The 17339-nt window shown below is 41.3% G+C and overlaps 1 protein-coding gene across 9 annotated transcripts in view; it reads left to right on the top strand.

Annotated features, from left to right (window-relative positions):
• Window positions 1-3952, top strand: part of SH3KBP1 (SH3 domain containing kinase binding protein 1) — a 315088-nt gene extending 311136 nt beyond the window's left edge. For all 9 annotated transcript variants that reach the window (XM_023633590.2, XM_023633586.2, XM_023633588.2 and 6 more), the window contains 2 exons: window positions 1834-1897; window positions 2918-3952. In XM_023633590.2, coding sequence (XP_023489358.1) covers window positions 1834-1897; window positions 2918-2959 — 106 coding nt within the window. In that variant the 3' untranslated portion in view covers window positions 2960-3952. The remainder of the gene's footprint in view (window positions 1-1833; window positions 1898-2917) is intronic.
• Window positions 3953-17339: the final 13387 nt, after the last annotated feature.

Below are 17339 nucleotides of genomic sequence, written 5' to 3'. Positions count from 1 at the left end.
TTGGGGACCCCTGGCCTTACCTCTACCAGATAGATATGCAGAACCAGCAGGATGGAACTACAGTGGGTCTCCTGTGGCTAGCCAGGCTGCCCCTAATGCCTTAAAGTCCCAAACTCCTATCTGGCTCTGTAGGTTATAGGTTTGGGTACCCAAAGGCCCCATCCATGTCCAGGTGACATGTATCCCTTGCCTAGACAGTAACTCATGGCCCCAGAGCACTGGTTCTCAGCTTTCTGAACAAGACCATCATTGGGTCAGACTGGCCTAGATCCAGGGATTCAGCCCTTTGGGCCCTCTGAGAGGTGCCTGGAACCTCCGCGTACATCTGAAATGGCCTATACCTGCCTCAGAGTAAAGACCCACCAGTGCTTTGGGGCTGCTACACCCCATGTTCCCCCAATGTGAAGCCTGAGCATAGTTGGCTGGAATTGTCCTTCCCCAACCAACATCTTCTTGAATCAACATGTCATAGCGGCCCCTCTCCAAAGCTGCCTTCCTCAGCCTGGCCTTTATGCCCTGCGCCTCCAGTCTCCTACCTTAGCTCTTGGTGTCACCTTCCTCTCAGCCATCAGCTCAAGTGTGCTAGTTCCCACCTCCCTGCTTCTGCCTTGGGTCTTCCCCATCAATGCCCCCATCTTCCTTCTTCCTTAAGGACCTAGGCCCTTTTTTACTAGTTCAAGACTTTGTGACTTTTCTTTGCACTGCCTTCCCCAACTAACTCCCCCAACCTGGACCACTTGAGGCTTTGCCTGCCATAGTCTTCCTGGAGTCGTGCTGTTTGCTTAGGATCTCACCTTCTGCTTCTTTCCTAAGCCCTAAGTAGTGCCCACTGAGGGGGTGGTGCATAGCGTGTGCTTGAATAAAGACAGTAATGAGTTACACCTGGTTAATGTCAGAGACCCCCCCCCCCAACATGTTGACAGTAGTGCCCAGACACTGGCCCAAGTATAGGGACCATCATGGTGCTCATCTGAAGTGAGAAAATGCAATATAACTTTGACCTTATTTATTGTGCTGTTTCTACAGTCCTTGTTTTTTGATTTTCCAATCCAGTTTGTAAACATGTACATGTAGGATGGAGTGGTTGATGCGGTAAAATGGAGCATAGCTCTGACGAGAGTTGGGATGGTGGCAGTGTCCTAAGTATAGAACCCTGAGTTTGCAAGATGATTAGTTTTGTTCTCCTTCATCATTTAATCTTGGAAAGGACATCAGACTGTGTGTTCTAACTCCATCTACTTTCTCCATGACATGATGACCATATTGTAGGTTTACTTACATTACCTTCAAGTTTTCAAGTATTACTCTTTGTGGGATTTTCTGAGAATCTGCGAAAACATACCAGTAACCTTTTAGTCATTTAAAACTTGGTGAAAATAAAGGAAACATATATGGAGTAGTAAAAGTGTCTGCAATGAAAATTATTACATAAGTACATTTGAAGACCAGTGATTCTGTAATAAAGGAATACTTAGAGGGAATACAACAGAACATGAGCCTGGATACCTGGAGTCTAGTCATTGGGCAAGTCAGGCCACCTCTTTGGGGTTCAGTTTCTCCACTTGTCCTTTTAGGAGAAGCTTGGACTGAAGGATCTCAAAGGTCATTTCAGAACTACTATTTGAGAGCTACATATTTTGGGAGCCCAGAAATAATGGCAAGCCTTGCCACCTGCAACAAACTTTAAGTAATAACAATGCAAAGAAAATATAATGTTTTGTCCACATTTTCTTTGTAAAAGGATCGGTTGGGTTTTGTAGTGATAAGAGACTTCTTACCTCTTATTGGGGAACTCTGGGCATTTGTTTAATTTCATTGCCATTTGCTTTTCAGACGAGAGTTTAAGCAGTTGCTGTCGGAGTTGGATGAAGAGAAGAAAATCCGGCTTCGGTTGCAGGTGGGTCCCTCAGAGTCCTATATTGCCATAAGAGGCTCAGTTAGAGGTGGGAACAGAGTCAGGGCTTTATTTTGAAAATAAATAATTGTAACTTCCTGCAGATTTAGATTCGCTTCTTGTGGCAATTTTCTTAGAATCATGTAGGCTCATTTCACATCCTCTCCTAGGATCCAGGAAGTCTTGGGGAAGGAAGGAATTAGTAAACGTGCCCGCAGTTGGGTTTCTCATTTGGAATTTATCTGAAATATCTCCTCCGTGAAAAGTTACCCCCAGTTTCTGGAGGCCTCATTATAGTAACTGCCAGAGGGCATGGCGCTGGGGGGGACTTCGCTGCCAGCTGGCTTCTGTCATGCAGTCTTTGGAACTCCAAGGACCACAGCTGTCCACACTTGGCGCTTTCTCTTCATCTCTTTACCTCTCCCTGATGACCATGTCAGTCCTGCCAGGGCATCAGAGCCCTGTCTCCCTCTAGGCTCTAATCCAACTCAGCCATTACCAAATGGTGGAGAGTATGTGGGAGTTGCAAATGGCCAAAGGCAGACTTTCAGCTTTCATCTAGTTGGTGCCCTTGGTGGTGATTGGGGCCCATGCTGCTTAAAGAAAGGATAGCTGACTGCTTGTCATCATCATCACTTTGGAGGTACTAATAGACACTCCCTAGGGCCCAACCACAGCTGCCTTCCAACACTGCTGAATGGTCCAGCGTGTCAGGAAGCCTGCTCCACCCTCTGCCAGGAAACTGGAATTATTGCTGTTTTTGACAAATTTTAGATACTGGTAGCCTGAGAATGAAAATATCCACCATATGCTAGTTCATCGCATCTGTGTGCCTGTTCTCTAGGTTTATGTCATTTCTGGCGTGGTTATCAACTCTTCAGTCAGATGTCATTTTACCCATTTCCCCTTTAAAATTCTCAGGTTAATTATTTTCTTTCAATCAACCAGGTTGTTTATCTTTCAGCTTCTATCCGACCAGCCAATTCATTATGATTTTGTTTGGCTCTTGTTTTTCTTTTATAGATGGAAGTTAATGACATAAAGAAAGCTCTTCAATCAAAATGAATACTTGATAAATGAAATGTTGCATTATTCATCCTGAGTCCAAGACTCAAATTTTCTGCCCCAGCCAAAATAACCTTGTGCCAAAAGATTAAAGGTTTGCCTCAACATGTCCCTGTTTGAAAGATTAGCACAAAAGTCTTGATAGCACAACACAAGTTCCATCCAAGAGGAGACTCTTCCCCATGGTATAGTCCTGGGTCTGGCACTGGTTGTGACTTAGAGCAAATTGTGCTAAAGGCTTTTTTACTATGAGATCTCATGCGAAACGAAAACTCAGGCAGTTTAGTCCATAGTGGTACTATTTTGATGATATTTTCCATTAATAAAATGTAATTTCAGATTATTCGTTTACAAGCTTTATAATTTTATGATTTTTTTAATCGTGTTTTGTCACAGATTCCCCCAGTGTTTGTATGACACATAGTCCGGAGCAAGTGTCCCATTCTTTTGCTTCAGGCGGAAAGCTGCCTCGCTTTGTGTCCCCTCTAGGATTCTATTACATATGCAATTTTAGGTCCAGCTTGTCCCTTCTCCTGCCAGCAACCCCTACCACCCTAAGATAAATTTTAGCTTATATATGATGGTATATTTACAAAAAGAGAAAGAGAAAATCTGGTATTTGCGATGATCTGTGCCTTCTTTTTACCACCCTCTTGATTGGAGCTTTTGTGATGCAGCTACCATGATTCCAAAAAAAAATTTTTTTTAGCCACTTATCAAAGTCCACTAGAGGCCACTGTCTTCAAAGCTTCTCTCCCCTAGCCAAAGGTCCTAAGAGGAGACAGCTGTGAAGTTGGGCGTGCTCTGTGGCACCAGCTGCGACTTTTAAGTTCTCCTGGTTTTAGGTTGTTCATGAAACTAGAAATGTCACCCCTGCTTGATTTTTCATCAGCTAAGTTAAACCCCTGCTTTCTGTCCTTTGCACCTTTTGAGTGAACAGAATATGCATTATTAAAGCAAAAATAAATAAAAGTAAAATGCAAATGAAAACAAGGGGGGGAAAGTTGTATTATTTCCTGCACTGGGTTATCTGTGTGTGTTATTGTTTAAACTGTACTCACATAATGTCATTTGCCTTGCTCTCTTGTAATCCCTTCCTCAGGTCCAAGAGAATGGGGAGAGGCTCTTGTTGAAGTGTAGCCATTGGGTCTTTCTTGCATTTATGGAATTACTTTTTTCCATCCCCAGGAAACTGGTGTTTGCTTGTTCTCTTTATCTCTGTAGCAAATGAACAGTTCAGCCTTAGACTATGTAACTATTTTCTCATCCTTAGCTAAAAATAAGGGGTATACTGCATTGCAAGATTGTTTGGGGATTGGGGGGGTGGGAGTGGTCCCTTAATGGCCCTTGAAGATGTTTTATGTGTTTCTAAAAAGCTGCTTTGTCTACTTCCTGAGTTTTAGATTGAAACTACTAAACATTAATAGATTTGCACAACCACAAAGAATGGGAATTGATAACAATGGAGTGCTGCAAAAAAAAAAAAAAAAACACCATGTGTTATTGATCATCGAAAGGATTACAGATAAATGTCTCTTCCTTTCTCTCCCCCTCTCCCTTCCCCCGCCTTCCTCTTTCCTCCATATTCATCCTTGCTGCTGAGGCTGCTACTTCCTCCAGTGTGTTTGTAGATCCTGGACACCCTGGTCTTCTGAGGTGGGGGCATAGTTAAGGGAAGGGAGTGTGTAAAGAAAGAAACCTCCTGTCCTTCATTCCCATGACTGGACATATTGCCTTTTTAGCAGCCTTGCTCTCAGTGTGCCAGGGGACAGGAGCGCCAAGTTTCCAAGGGCAGCATAAAACATTCCTGGGCCCCTTGACTATTCTAAGCTTTTCTATGTTAAACTTGAAGCCTTCAGAGATTTCCCACCACCTGATATAAGAATGAGGATTGGATTCTTTGACGTTTGGATTTCTCATTTACTCATCATGAAAATCCCTAATGATATAGTTTTATATAATGTGTATACAGAGTGGGATTGTTAATAATTAAATTGAGAGGTTGGAGTGCCCTCGTGGGGCACTGGCGACCTGGAATGTAGAGGGCTGTCATCTTTCCCTCATAGAGGCCACCGGCTTTCTTTGTATAAAGAGAGGGAGAAGTGATTCTAGAAGGAGAGGTTGGCGGATCCAGCTTCATTACTGCCCCTTGGGCTAACCAGCGAGAAGCTTCTAGATCATGGAACTGGACAGGCCACTGCCCGAACAGCTACCATCTTCACTCTTTACAGAAATGAACTCCTCAAGAATATTGAAAAGCTTGGAAGTATCACTTTTGAAAAAATCCTTTTGCATTCAGCATGGACTTGACCAGCATCTATGGAGATTATTTTTTTGCTTCATTTTCTAAAGTTGTATTTAGAAAAGTCTTAAGTATTGTGCTTTGTAAAGAAGATGATTAAAATGAAATTTTGTGAAAATATTTTTGTTCAAAGTTGTCATGGTCCAAGAGGAATGATTTCTTGGAATTCAAACCATTTTTCTCCATTTTGCACAATTTGCTTACTCTTATATAAATGTCTTCAGAAGACATGGAATATAGTGCCCCCTCACCTGTTTTTCCCAAGTGAACAGAAATAATCCATTAAAATCGGTGGCTGTGAATTCTGTTTTAAAATTGTTCAATTTTACATTCATATTTAAGCAGAAAATTCTAGCTAGGTCTAAATTCTTTTTTAGTGCAAAAATCATTAAATGATCATTATTCGAATAATTGTGTAAAGCCACTTTTATTCATACACAGCCCTCTAGACAGCATACTCAAGTACATGATTTGTTTTCTCCCATAAAGACAACCTGTATCTATAGTCACATATGTGTCTTTGGTTATTAATGATGGGGTTTTATTTCCTTTCATAACCAGCTCCTTGATGGGAAAACCGCAGGGTGTGTAATTTATTGCTCGCTCACAGTTGCCACGATCTGTATACAAATAATCCCCAGGTCCCACAAAGGCCTTTGTATGTAACCCGAGGTCATCGTGGTCTCTTTTTTGTATTAGATTAGGTTTTAGTCCTCTAGTTATTTTAGCACAAATTAATGTCAAGATGTTTTAGCACTAAGAGGGCTTAGTGAAAAGCTTTTCTCTTCGGTTTTGTACAAATGAGAATTGTAACAAAGCAGCGCGTGCGTGGGCGATAGGTGCTCAGCATGGCTAATTGCAGCATCCAACAGGGGGAAGGCTTGGCACTTATGGCCTAAGCCTGGGGAAGAAGATGCTGTTCCCAAAATTAGCTCTAATGAGGAAACACAATGGCCAAGGTAGAGAAAACTCTTTCCTGGCCAGAAATAAATGTCTGTCAGTGGTGTAAGGACAGAGAAGGGGTTGTGTTTCTTAAGGTGATGAACCATTGCTGTCATTCCTAGTTCTGTCCCTAGGGTCACCAAGGCTTGGTTCCCAGCACATGGAGAAGGCAGCCCTGAAGCCAAGGAGAATCTGTGAAGTAGATGCAGGTCCCTGAGAGGGGGTTTTATTTCATGTCTTTTTAATTGGTCCCAAATTGAAGTGGCTATGGGGACAGCCCCTTCCTGTAAATGACAGCGTGTGCTCATCATGTTTGTGAATTCAGAATTCAAGTAAAATGGACTATTCCTTTTTTCCTGTTGAAGCAATAGGTGATAAAATATTTCAACCAAACAATAGAACAAGGTAACCTAGTAGGTTGTAGCTAGAATTTTCTGAGGAAAAAATAGAGGAAAAAACTTAATAAAAGAAGAGTTGAATTCCTGGAAAACCAGCTTCATGGGGCAGTTCTCTTTAAATGGCAACCAGTTTAATTAAATTATGCAGATATAGCAATATCATTTAAGTCGTGAATGCTTCCCTTCCCTTTCACGCCTATGGAATGTTACTAGTCCTCCAGGAAACTAAGGTTTGTTGGCAAGCTTTGACCTCTCTGATGGAAAAGTGCCCTAGAAATGCAAAACTTCATTATGGTATCTATTAATCAAAAAAAAGTATTAAGCGGTTTACAAACCAGTTTTTAAATTAACCAGGCAGATAAGGCCATCCTGAAGCCAAACAGAAAAACCATGAAGAAACCAATAACATTTCCAAGGTTATTCCCCAAAAGAAAAACAGATGTCTTAGGAGAAATGGAGTGGATTCGCTTCAAGGTTCTTGACTATTTCTTATTCTGAATCTCAATCTGAGAGAACTGAGAACTTGGCTGGGACTGAAGCTCTCCTGTTGACTGCTGAAAGGAAGAGATGAACAGGCACTGGACACTTTCATGAAACACCCACCCATCCCTCTTCCTTGGCCCTGAGACGTGCTCAAGAAATGTTCTTGCTTCTTCTCAATCAGGGCAGTCTCCTCGAAGGAAAGGAATCTGGAATGAGGAGAAGGACATGGATTGAGAGGGGGAGAAGACTCAGAGGGAGAACGTCAGGCCTGGAGGTAGAACCGACCTACTTTTACAGAGATGCATCTAGTGCTGAGAATCTGGGGCGGTGGTGAGGAGGAGGACGAAGCTGAGGGTGAGAACCTTCAAGGTAACAGGGGACACCACGTGCTAAGGATGGGCCTGTTGATGAGAGTCCTACCAATGAATCTTCTAAGGTTTACAGAACCAGAGTGATGACTGGGCTCAAATGGAGAACCCAGTCACCTTGAGGATTTTTACCTAACTTACTTTTTTTTAATTGTGAAGCTAATATTGTATTATATCCAAAGTAGGAAACGAAAAATAGAAAGGCACGGGGCTGGCCCCGTGGCCGAGTGGTTAAGTTTGCGCTCCGCTGCAGGCGGCCCAGTGTTTCGTTGGTTCGAATCCTGGGTGCAGACATGGCACTGCTCATCAAACCACGCTGAGGCGGCGTCCCACATGCCACAACTAGAAGGACCCACAACAAAGAATATACAACTATGCACCGGGTGGCTTTGGGGAGAAAAAGGAAAAAAATAAAATCTTTAAAAAAAAAAAATTCGCAAGTCTACTGGAATGGATAATCAAAAGGTTATTGAGAGATACTATTTCACACAAGGAAAACAAGCCATCTAATTGTCCATGAACAGTCAGATGAGGAAAATTATGTTATATTCATACAATGAAATGCTAGATAGTAATGAAAATAAGTGAAAAAAAAAACCCAAAAAAATAGGCAGAAATTATCCTAATCTCATTCAGATGTAGTCTTCAATTATTCTGGTGTCTCATAATGGAAGTCATTCTGTGTGTATAGTTTTATAGTCTGCTTTTTATACTTAGTAGTATCATTTCTCTGTCATTGTTTTCAAAGACATGGTTTGTAATGGCTGCATACTATTCTATCTATAGATAGGCCAAAGAGCATTTAACCAGTCTTTTCTCGAACATGTATTGAGTGCTGAAGATGTGCCAGACACCATGATAGGTGCTGAATTCAACAGAGCCCCTGTCCTCAAGGAGCTCAAGTAGGGGGAAGTAGACAGGTAAGCAGGAGAGTCTTCCACAGTCTGAGAACACGACCACAGAAAGAAGTCCAGGGGCTTTGGAACTGCAGAGGACGGGTGCCCAATGGAGCCTTGAGGTTAGGGAGGTCGGGGAAAGAAGGGCATTTTTGGTTAATTCCATTTTTTAATGTTATAAAGCTGTAATGAATATCTTTGGGCATAAACCTATGTCCACATTTACAATTTATTAAAATAATTCCTAGAAGTGGAGTGTGAGATTTTTAGCAAGAATAACTTTTACCTGATTATAAACACAGTTGAATTAACATTAGTATACAAAAGTGACTAACGTTGTATTTGCCTAAACCTCCGTGGGTGTCAGGTCTGGATCTCTTCTGACTAGCCACTGCTCAAATGTCACCTCATTAGAGAGGCCATCCCTGACCCACAAAATAAAAGAGCAACTTTAGCCTCGATCCTCCCCTTGACTCCCCATATTGATATTGATATCCTGCTTCATTCTCTCTCTCTCTCTCTCTCTCTCTCTCTCTCCCCCCCCTCCCTCTCCCTCTCCCCTCCTCCTCTCTCTCTCTCTCTCACACACACACACGTCTGTTTTGTCTCCCCTCCCTAGAATGAAACTACCATGAAGATAAGACTTTATTTTCTTCATTGCTGTATCCCCAGCACCTAAAAACTTGCCAGTTGCATAGTAAGCACTTAATATATATTTGTTGACTCAGGTAATTGTGACTGATGCCAAATGGAACTTATTCTATACATTTGAGCAGCCCAGTTTTACCTTTACTAAAAGTCTGTGCACAAAACTGTAGCATTAGGGAAGATTCATGACATAAGAAAGCAGTTCTGAAGAAAGCCTTCAGAGGTACTTTATTTGTACTTGAGTCTCAGCCAACACCTGGACCCTAAGGAGCGTGCTTGCATCACTATGGTCTTAAAACAAGTTCACATGGTCTGTACACTGTTATCTCTAAGACTGTCATCCACTACTAGAAAACCATGGCTACCTTTGTTTTAAGACATAGGAGAAAGAATAAATTCAAGGGTGAGCATATTCCTGACACTTAATCTTGAAACTTCTCTGAGGTCAGCTGAGAACCTAACTGCTGCCTCTCAGGGCTGACCATCTGCCCTTAAAGTGATGAATAAGTAGGACACGTAGACAAGCCCTGGGCCTCCAAGATATGCCAGAGAGTTCTTGGAGTGTGATCCCCGGGACAGCAATAGTAGCATCACCAACCGGGAACTTGGTAGAAATGAAAATTCTTGGGCCCCACCCCAGACCTGCTGAATCAGAAACTGGAGAAGGACTTGGCAATCTGTGTTTTAACAAGTCATCCTGGTGATTCTGACTAACACTCAAGTTTGAGGACCACTGTTAATGGAGGGATCATCTCACTCTCAATGAGTTATGTGTAGACTAACCCATAGCAATCTTTCCAGAAATCTCTAGTTAGACTGTGGCTGCAGGAAAACACGGTGCATTATCCAGGAAATATGCCATAGTCTATTAGATTGAACCATATGCAACTGACATTTCTGTTGGTCAAATATAGTTGAATAGGGCTTCCAGTTTCAGCTTGGAGATGTAGAGAGTTACAAGACATCCTTCCCATGCTTACAACGAAAAATCTGGACAGATTGGAAATTAAATTAGAACTGAGTTTGCAAAGCAAATGACTATTTCAAAATCTGGAGAGAGAGAGGCACTTTCTGTGAGAAACGGGACCTGAGCATTTGCTTACCAGGGACAGAAGCCACCAGATGCCATAGAAATGGATAGGAAGATTAAGCTGGAAAACTTAACAAATTGCTGGAGGCTGAGTGAGGACTAACTTAAGAGTGTGAAGCTCATGGGAAGCGAGGTTCCCACCCTCTTGCAGGCTTTTCCTCCAGGAACCCCACCTGGCTCTTACAGGGAAGATCAGGGAAAAACTGGAGAAAACTCATGGTGCAGACTGGAGGTGCTCGCTCAGGAGCCACTGAGAAATCCACTCAGAACCTTTTCCCTAAAGGAACAAAAGGCTTATTCTGCAGGGGGAAGGACATGGTCTGCGGGCACTGGTGAAATACCACTGCAGCTGTGGGAAGGGAATTCCACCCAGCCCCAGTGCCCCATCTCACCTAAAGAAAGTCTTAATCTGCAGCAAGAAGGGCCTCAAGGCTGATGGCTGAGAACACTGCTGGATACACACTGCATACGGGGGAAGAAACTCGGGGGAGCTCTATCCCTGGAGGAGAGGCAGAAGCCCTTGTGAAGACTAACCCTGAAACTGAGGCTTAGAATATTCAACACCACCCCCCTCCATGCCCCACTAGCACACTAACGAACCTCCAGGAATAACAACAGTGGACTACAGCGGGGAGAGCTGCAAGAGATGACACAAAGGGAAGCCTGAAAACCAAGAGAAGGAACAAAGATCACTAGAGGAATTCAAACTTTCTGATGTCCATAAGAACAACAAACCTCAACACAGCCCAATTCCTGGGTAGATTAACATAAATCACTACACTAAAGGCTTATTTACCACAGTATCTACTGCCTTATATAATATGTTCTGGCTTTCAACCAAAAGATTACAAGGCATGCCAAAAGGCAAGAAAAAGCAGTCTGAGGAGACAAAGCAATCCTCGGAACCAGACTTAGATTTGGCAGAGCTACTGGAAGTATCAGAGAGGGAATTGAAAATAATTATGATTACTATGTTACAGGCACTAATGGAAAAAGTAGACAACATGCAAGATCAGATAGATAATTTCAGCAGAGATGGAAACTATAAGAATCAAATAGCTGGAAATAAAAAACAGTAACAGAAATGAAGAACATCTTTAATGGGCTCATCAGCAGACTTGAATATTTATATTTACTTGAATAAATAACAGGGCTGACAAAGATAAAAAGAAGGCACAAGTCACCAGATCAAGAATGAAACGGGATATCACTACAGATGCTGCAGCCATTAAAAAGATAATAAGGGAATACTAGGAGCAACTTTAGAATCATAAATTCAACATCTTAGAAGAAATGGACCAATTCCTCAAAACCCGCAAACTATCAAAACCCAACCAAAATAAAATAGACAATTTTAACAGTCCTATAACCATTAAAAAAATTGAATTTGTAATTAAAAGGCTCTGAAAAAGAAATCTCAGGTCCAAATGGTTTCACTGGAGGATTCTACCAAATATTTTAAAAAGTAACACCAATTTTACACAATCTCTTCCAGAAAACAGAAGAGGACAGAATACTTCCCAAATCATTTTATAAAGCTAGTATTACTCTGATACTAAAACAAGGAAAAGGCAGTACCAAAAAAGAAAAGAAAAGAAAAGAAAACAACAGGCCAGCATATCTCATGAGCCTAGATGCAAATATCCTCAATAAAATATTAGCAAATAAAATCCAGCAATGTATAAAAAGAATTATACACCACAACCAAGTAGAATTTATTCCATGTATGCAAATTCAACATTTGAAAATCAGTCAGTGTAATCCACCATATCAATAGGCTAAAGAAGAAAAATCATATGATCATATCAATTGATGCAGAGGAAGCATTTGGGAAAAAAAATCCAATACCTGTGCACAATCAAAACTCTCAGTGAACAAGAAATAGAGGGAAACTTCCTTAACTTGATAAATAGCATCTACAAAAAACCCACAGCTAACATCATACTTAGGGTGAAAGACTGAATGCTTTCTCTCTAAGATTGGAGCAAGGCAAGGAGGCCCATTCTCACTGCTCCTCTTCAACATAGAACTGCAAGTTCTAGCCATAGCAATAAGGCAAGAAAAAGAAAATGAAAGGCATGCAGATTGGAAAGAAGAAATAAAACTATCCCTATTTGCAGATTACATGATTGTCTACATGGAAAATCCCAATAAAAAACCCAAAAACCTCCTGAACTAGTAAGTGAGCTCAGCAAGGTCATGTAATAATACAAATGCAATTCACAAAAACATTTGTATTTCTACATACTAACAATGAACATGTGGAACCTGAAATTAAAAACACCATGCCATTTACACTCTAAAAAAATTAAATACTTGGGTATAAAGTTAATATATATGTATAAGATTTGGATGCTGAAAATTAGAAAATTGTAATGAAAGAAATCAGACGGTCTAAATAAATGGAGAGGAATACTGTGTTCATAGATTGGAAGATTCAACATAATAAAGATGTTAATTCTTTCCAAATTGATCTATAGGTTTATGTAATTCCTATCAAAATGCTAGCAAGGTTTTGTGTAGACATAGACAGGCTTATTCTGAAATTTATATGGAAAAACACAGGCCCTAATATAGCTAACAGAATCTTGGAAAAGAAGAATAAAGGAGGAATCACGCTATCCAATATTAAGGGCTACAATATAGCTTCAGCAATCAAAACAGCAGCTTATTGGTGGAGGGATAAATACATAGGTCATTGGAACAGAATAGAGAACCCAGAAATAGATGCACACAAATATGCCCAACTGATTTTTGACAAAAGGGCAAAAGCAATTCAATGAAGGAAAGATAGCTTTTTTATCAAATGATACTAGATCAATTGAACATCCAGAGGCAAAAAATGAACCTCTACCTAATCCTCATACCTTATAAAAAATTCACTCAAAATGGATTTTAAATGTAAAGTGCAAAACTATGAAACTTTTAGGAAAAATCATGGGAGGAAAATCTTTGGACTTTAGAGCCAAGCAAAGAGTTCTTGTGTGTTTTGTTTTTTTTTTTTTTTTGAGGAAGATTAGCCCTGAGCTAACATCTGCCACCAATCCTCCTCTTTTTGCTGAGGAAGACTCGTCCTGAGCTAACATCCGTGCCCATCTTCCTCTAGTTTATATGTGGGACGCCTACCACAGCATGGCTTGATAAGCGGTGCCACGTCCACACCCGGGATCCGAACCAGCAAACCCTGGGCTGTCGAAGCGGAATGTGAGAACTTAACCACTGCACCACTGGGCCAGCCCCGGCAAAGAGTTCTTTAACTTGAAATCAAAAGCACAATCCATAAATGGAAAAATGGATAAATTCGGCCTCATCAAGATTAAAAACTTTTGTTCTATGAAAGACCCTGTTAAGAGGATCGAAAGACAAGCTACAGACCAAGAGAAAATATTTGAAACCACATATCTAACAAAGCACTAGTATCTAGAATATATAAAGAACACTCAAAACTCAACAGTAAAAACCCAAACATTCCCATTAGAAAATCGACACAAGATATAAACAGACATTCACCAAAAAGGATGTACAGATAGGAAATAAGCACATGAAAAGATGTTCGACGTCATTATCCACTGGGAAAATGCAAATTAAAACCACAATGAAATATTCCTGCACACCTGATAGAATGGCTAAAATAAAAAAGTGGCAACACCAAATACTGGTAAGGATGTGGAGAAACTGGATCACTCATACATTGCTGGTGGATATGTGAAATGGTACAGCCACTCTGGAAAACAACTTGGCAGTTTCTTAAAAAATTAAACTTGCAACTTCCATATGACCCAGAATTTGTACTCCTGGGCATTTATCCCAGATAAATGAAAACTTATGCTTACACAAAAACCTGTACATGAATGTTCATAGCAGCTTTATTCATAATAGCTTCAAACTGGAAACCCAGGTGTCCTTCAAAGGGTGAATGGTTAAAGAAACTGTGGTACATCCCTACCATGGAATAGTGCTCAGCAATAAATGGAATGGACTACTGATACATGCAGCAATTTTGATGAATCTCAAGGAAATTATGCTGCGTGAAAAAAAAATCCTAAAAGGTTACATACTATATGATTCCATTTATATAACTTTCTTGAAATGACAAGTTATAGAAATGGAGAACAGATTAGTGGTTGCCAGCAGTTAGGTATGTGGAGTGAGGAGGGAGATGGGTGTGGCAACCAAAGGGCAACAGGAGGGATCTGTGTGGTGATGGAATTGTTCTGTATCTTGACTGTATCAATGTCAATATCCTGGTGATAGTTTACTGTCGTTTAGGAAAATGTTATCATTGGGGCAAACTGGTTAAAGAGTATGCTAGATCTCTCTGTATGATTTCTTACAACTGCATATGAACCTACAATTATCTAAAAATAAAAATGTTTAATTTTAAAGTCTTTTGCACACACACAACAGCAAATAGAGACAAATAGGGAATCTTCTAGAAGAGAATCATCAAGGTGGTGAGTAGCCCAGAAATTATGTCATGGAGAAATGATTGAAGGGTCTGGGAGGTGGGGTATCACCTGAAAAAAAGAAGACCTAACAGCAGTACTTGGAAAGCTGCCATATGGAAGAATTATTAAATTAGAATCAATGGGTAGAAGTTACAAGAGAAGATTTCATTTAAATATATGGAAGAACTTTCTAGAAACTAGAGCTTGTTAAAAAGTAAGATGATGGAATTCTAAATATCTAGAGATATTGGCCTTACTGTTCTTTGAGCATACCAGGGTACCTTAGGGCCTTTGCACTGGCTCTTCCTCTGCCTGCAATGCTCTTCCCGCACATATTTGCATGGCTAACACTCTCATCTCTTTCAAGTTTTTGTTCAATGTCTATTGTTATTCAAGTGGGAGCTCTGGTTCATGTTACCACCATCTTCACTCCAGGCCCCAGGCTGATGAAGCAGGTACCATTTGGAATGTTACTGGTAGCAGAAAGTTGATGGCAGAAAGAAAAGAGAACTCTGGACGGTCTTGCACCAGAAACAAAATGTTCAGCTTCAAAGTGGGGCTGGACATTCCCAGAAAAGGAAATTGGCAATTAGAAGAGTATTTTGGGGGACATAATGGTGTGCTGGTGAGTTCCTGCCAATTAGGGTCTTGGAGTGTTGCCTACTACTTATCATGAGCCTAGGGAAAGGACTCAAAGATAGTTTGCTACAAATGTCCCAAGAGGTTTTCAGGACATAGAGGACAAGTGTCTGAGCCATACCTCAGAAATCTAGAGGGTGAGATGGCTGGCTGGATGCTCAAATGGTTGCAGTGAAAGAGGGGCTGAATGGGAGCAGCCAGAACTCCCAGAGGTTGTGGGGCGAAGGGTATGTGTTTCCCCGGGACCACATGTGGTCCCAGCGCAAGAAAGCCATCAGTGGGGTTGTCTTAGATCCTCCTGCTACATAGCCCCCACCTTGTACAGGTGCCTAGCAAGGTGGAAGAGGAGAGAACAAGCCAATTTTGCTCCTCCTTTTTCTGCCATAAGTGGTCAGCCTATAGCAGGCCTAGACTGGAGAGGGGAGAAGTGCTTTCCTTTTCAATTTTAAAACTTTTAGGAGCCGGCTCTGTGGCCGAGTGATTAAGTCCATACGCTCCGCTGCGGCAGCCCAGGGTTCGGATCCTGGGCGCGAACATGGCACCGCTCGTCAGGCCACGTTGAGGCGGCGTCCCATGTCCCACAAATAGAAGCACCTGCAACAAAGAAAAAGAAAAAAAAGGAAGATTGGCAACTGTTGTTAGCCCAGGGGCCAATCTTTAAAAAAAAAAAACAAAAAAACTTTTAAGTCTTTTCATCCTAAAAGAATTTCAGACTTTTTCAGAAAAAGTTGCAAAAATCCTATACAAGCAGAACACAGGACAGAGATCCCAGAGAAAGGGAAACAAACAAAGTGAGCCCCACAATTTCCCAGCTTACTGCCTCGTGAGAGTTTCCAGACCATAGAGCTGAGAAAGGGAGCCCAGTTGTCTCCTGAGTTGAGTAGATGGCACTGGAAGTCCAAGGAGACCAAAGAGGCTACGGTTTGAGTACCGGAGAGGAGAGAGCCGCACAAAGAGTTCCAGAGATGTGTAGATCTGGAATCTTCAGCAGAGTAGCGACCAGCACCTGTGTATAAAGACACTTCCTGAGGCTGGGGAAAGAACCACCTGAATGGATTAGAGGGAATGATCCGTGGAGGTCCCATAGGGCCTGAATAGTTTCTGCTTCCACTGGCCAGAATGGAAAACATTGTAATTCACAGGACACTGGGGACAGTACTCAGAGGGGATTGCCTCAGTAGAGGGGATTAATTAGCCCTAGCCTAAAAGCTGCTCCCATCTCACTTAAAGCTGAAAAGGATCAAACTGTTTCCAAGTAACTTAACTGTGTCCCAGAATAAAGCTCAAGAATATTTATAAGGGGCCGGCCCCGTGGCCAAGTTGTTGAGTTCGTGTGCTCCGCTTTAGCGGCCCAGGGTTTTGCCGGTTCAGATCCTGGGCGTGGACATGGCACCGATCGTCAGGCCATGCTGAGGTGGTGTCCCACGTAGCACAACCAGAGGCACTCATAACTAGAATATACAACTGTGCTCTGGGGGGCTTTGGGGAGGAGAAGAATAAGAAAAGAATATAGGAAGACAAAAATCTGCAATACTCATTAAGGTAAAATTCACAATGTGTGGCATCTAATAAAAAATTACCAGACAGGCACAGTGGGAAAATATGACACACAATGAGGAGAAAAATTAATAGAAATGATCCAGCAATAAAACAGATGATAGTATTGGTAGACAAGAACATTCAAACAGTTATTATAACCATATTCCGTATGTTCAAGAAGGTAGAGGACACGTGGGATGAGAATGGGACTATACTGCGTGCCACCAATGGGTGGTCTATTTAGAGGTGACATAACTGTCAGTTCAGAGATTTCATGCTCATACCTAACGACTTGGTCTTTCCACCCCTATCTATCTATAAGTAACACTCTTGTTTGGTCCATCATATATTCCGTCTGTAGTATGTCTTGGAAATATGTTACAATTTTTAATACATCTTATGAAGTCCACCTTTCTCACAAGCTACTTATTCATTACATATACTTAAAACATATGAGTTTCACCTATATTTCATAAGCTAGCATTTTACATACAGTCTATGCTTAACACTTCTTAGGAGTTTCATCCATCCAGTTCATTTTTCTTGTATTTTATGGCAGATTACAATAATCTATGTCCATACAATATTTATAGCATCCATACACAGGTCTTAGCCATATCCATCTCT

The sequence above is a fragment of the Equus caballus genome, chromosome X, assembly GCF_041296265.1.
Source record: "Equus caballus isolate H_3958 breed thoroughbred chromosome X, TB-T2T, whole genome shotgun sequence".
Taxonomy (NCBI): domain Eukaryota; kingdom Metazoa; phylum Chordata; class Mammalia; order Perissodactyla; family Equidae; genus Equus; species Equus caballus.
Note: the sequence above shows the minus strand (reverse complement) of the source record. Positions and strands in the feature narration are given on the sequence as shown.